General features: G+C 39.9%; 1 protein-coding gene across 1 annotated transcript in view; it reads left to right on the top strand.

The window, feature by feature from the left end:
• LOC106876355 (peroxisomal targeting signal 1 receptor) overlaps positions 1-3,965 on the top strand; it is a 113,562-nt gene that overhangs the window by 60,792 nt on the left and 48,805 nt on the right. The window contains exons 5-7 of the mRNA XM_052976824.1: positions 94-217; positions 1,630-1,801; positions 2,556-2,661. Of these exons, the coding sequence (XP_052832784.1) occupies positions 94-217; positions 1,630-1,801; positions 2,556-2,661 (402 nt within the window). The remainder of the gene's footprint in view (positions 1-93; positions 218-1,629; positions 1,802-2,555; positions 2,662-3,965) is intronic.

The raw sequence follows: 3,965 nt of genomic DNA, 5'->3' as shown, positions 1-3,965 counted from the left end.
TATATATATATATATATATATATATATGCATGTATATCTCTGTGCTGCTGCTTCTTATATTCATTATCCTTTTGAAACTCTGTCATTTTTCAGTGGGTCGATGAGTTTTTACATGCACAAAATACACAAGCAGCACCAGAAACATTCCACATGGGAAGTCTTCTCCAGGAGATGCGGCAGATTGAGGAAGCTGAACTGTTTCATGAACCACAGACAGGTAAGTTGATGCTAGATTCCATTTGATTGTACAAAATATATTGATAAACCATTATGGTAAATTCTAAGAATCAGTATTTTGATCTGGAATTCCTAAATCAAGCAGATCCAGATGCTTGCTATATAAGCAGAACTGGGGTTATAGAGGATCCAAGTTGCTCCATACATTGTGAATTTAGAATTGTCCCCTGAACTCAGAACCATGTCGTTGGAAAGGAACCTCTTTACTACATAGTTACATATATGTGTGTGTGTGTGTGTGTGTGTATACACGCATGTCACACTCTGTGGAGTGGTTGGCGTTAAGAAGGGCATCCAGCCATAAATTAAGCCAAAACAGACTGGAGCCTGGTGCAGTCTTCTGGCTTACCAGTTCCAGTCAAACTGTCTAACTCATGCCAGCATGGAAAATGGGTGATAAATGATGGCTGGATGCCATTCCTGATGCTAACCCTAACATGTTTTTCAAGTGAGGTAGTCCACTGTCCTTTGTACATCAAACTATCAAAGCCATGGTTCATAAGCAAGTATGACTTGGTGGCAGCACCACACTTTTGCTAAAGGTTCCTATATAGTTGCAAGCAAGCATGAACACCTCACTTGACTTTCATACCCTTAACCCAAAATAACATCCAGGATGTAAGAACAGGAGGGAGAGAGGACTATACCAGCACTGTATTTATATGATATTAAATGATATTTGTCTCTTACAGGATGAAGTACCTTTTTTTTTTTTTTTTTTTGATCCCATCAATAATGGAACAGTACACAATATATATAGTGGAGGTGCGTGGCCTAATGGTTAGGGTGTCAGCACCATGATTGTAAGATTGTGGTTTCGATTCCTGGACCGGGCAATGCGTTGTGTTCTTGAGCAAAACACTTCATTTCACTTTGCTCCAGTCCACTCAGCTGGCAAAAATGAGTAATGCTGCGATGGACTGGCATCCCGTCCAGCTGGGGAACACATACGCCATTGAAACCGGGAAACCGGGCCCATGAGCCTGGCTAGGCTGTAAAAGGGCGCATTTATTATTTTTACACAATATATATAAAAATATCTTTTGCAAATTGTGTATATTAAACAATATATATATATTTATGTACACGAAGGGGTGCTGAAAAGTTCCTGGCTTTGGGTAAAAGAAAATACAGGAGAATCAGTTAATTATGATTTTATCCAACATATTCCCATCTCAGATTGATACACTTATTGCAGCAGTCCTTCAGTTTTTCTAAGCCCTGTAAACGAATTTGGAAGGCTGGGCCTCCAACCAGGCCTTTTGTGATTCCCTTAAAGCCAGGAACTTTTCAGCACCCCCTTGTACATACATACATACATACATACATATATACATACATACATACACACACTCACATATACATGTTTATAGGTTCTGAATTACATTGCAGCTCCTGCCATTGCAGACTTAGCTGTTTCTTCAGAATGGGCGAAAGATTTCCTTGCCTCTGAATCTACGCAAAATTCAGACATGGGTGCATCAGCATCTGCTACAGACTCAATTTCTTCTGCTGTGAAATGGGCTGCTGAGTATTTGGATCCTGTAAATGCTAATAAAGATTGGTAAGTGCTTCCTAACTACTGTAGTTATTATCCAGCTGGTTGGAGGATAGAATTAATAGAGCATTGGACTAAATGCTTTACCAAGATTTAAAACTCCTTGATGTTGTTTAGGTCCTTTTGTGATTCCATTATCAATAAATCTGAACGTTTTATCTGAGATTGGGTTAAGGTGAAGGTTGATGTGGAGTTTCTCTGTAAGACATTAGCTGCAGCTCTTTGGTCCATTTCTAAATGTGTGTGACTTGTGCAACACTGCTCCTCTCATGCTAATCACCTCAGCTTTGTCTAACAAAGTCCAAATATTTGAATGGAAAACTTGTGTGAATGTATAATCCCTGTTTATCTCACATATAACTAAAAACAAACACACACATACAACATACAATATATTTGCAGGCATGGCTGTGTAGTTAAGAACCTCACTTTCCCAACTATGAAGTCTTGGGTTCAGTCCCACTGTGTGGCACCTTGGGCAAGTGTCTTCTACTATAGCTCTGAGCCAACCAAAGCCTTGTGAGTGGATTTGTTATATGGAAACTGAAAGGAGCCCTTTGAGTGTATGTGTGTGTGTAACCTTAGGATATCATGATGGTTGTAAGGGAGCATCATCTACCTTGTATGAAAACAGGTGAGGGTTGGCAACAGCAAGGGAATCCAGACATAGAAAATCTACCTCAAAAACTTCCGGCTGACTCATGCAAGTATGAAGTGGACATTAAGTGATGATGGTGATGGTTTTTTCCTTCTTTTGCAGGAGTCAAGAGCATGAGAAGAACCAGAGTTACCAACCTGAGGATGTGAGAAGGGCTGCTCAGGAACTGGTCGATTCTCTGAATAATCCAAGAATCGAAGATACTGAGGTAATTGCAATTGTTTGGTTCTTGATCTGTCTGTCTGTCTGTTCACCTGTCTTAACTCTGTCAAATATCAGCAGCAGCAGTGGCGGTAGCTTTATCTCGTATCCAAGAATTTAGTTTCTTCTTTGCTGAAATGCTTCCATTATAGTAATGGCATTGATGGCTAAGTAGACCAATTCTTACATAGAAGAATGGATAGCATTGACTTCATGGCAATGTTGGTGGAAGACGAGGTTGATTTTGCCAATCCTTTCTCTCCTCTCGTTTGATTTCTTCCTTTTCTTTTCTGGTAGCTTCAAAGTTTTCGGTTTCAGTGGTGATGGAATTCTGCCACTTGATCTAGGTCGTAGGCTTCTGTTTTAAATGGCTTAGGCTCAAGTCCATCAAATATAATAATGCCAATTTATTCACATTGTTCTGAATTAATCGTACATTATTTTGTTGCTTTGAGTAATTATTTTTAGAATAACATTGTAGGATAGGCGTGAGCTGCCAGATTTGGCCAGCTTAAACAGGAAACAGGTATAGGTATAATGTTTGAGCTGCATACAGCCAGATTAACCCTTAAATATTCAGATTACTCTGTCAATGCTTATTTATTATTCACATTGTTTTGAATTAATCATGTATTATCTTGTAGCTTTGAGATTTTGATGATGTGATTGTTTATTTTTTAAATGACATTGTAAGGTAGGTGTGAAAAGCCAGATCTGGCCAGTTTGAATATAAAACAGGTAGAATATTTGAGCCAGATGTGGCTAGTTTAACTACTAAAGAATTAGCATTGGTGTTGCAGGCAGAGCAATTGGTCTCTTTGTCATCCATGCCACACACAAAGAAATCCATGGTATTACGATTAGGGGGCCAGAAATCAGGCCTAGTGAAGTTGTAGAAATTCTCTGACAAACCATTTCTGACTCTTTCTGAAAGTATGGCAAAGAGCTGAATCCTGCTGCTACATATATGGCCTTCCAGCAGCAATCCTCTCCAGCTATGGTTTGATCACAGTTCCCAGCAGCTTCACATAGCTGTCTGGATTTAGCCTAAGGCCACGTTCAAAGAAACTACCTCCACTGCCCGCAAACCCCCTTCGTAGCCCACAAACGACTTATACTTCCCACAAACAACCTTTCATTGCCTACAAACAGTCTCTACTACTCACAAACTACCTCCACTGCCCACAAACGACCTATACTTCCCACAAACAATCTCCACTTCCCACAAACACCCTTCATTGCCCACAAACGGTCTCTACTTCCCACAAACAATCTCCACTACCCACAAACAACCACCACTTTCCAGAAACT

This window comes from Octopus bimaculoides, chromosome 25 (genome assembly GCF_001194135.2).
Source record: "Octopus bimaculoides isolate UCB-OBI-ISO-001 chromosome 25, ASM119413v2, whole genome shotgun sequence".
In the NCBI taxonomy this organism is placed as follows: domain Eukaryota; kingdom Metazoa; phylum Mollusca; class Cephalopoda; order Octopoda; family Octopodidae; genus Octopus; species Octopus bimaculoides.
This window is presented reverse-complemented; position numbering and strand designations above follow the sequence as displayed.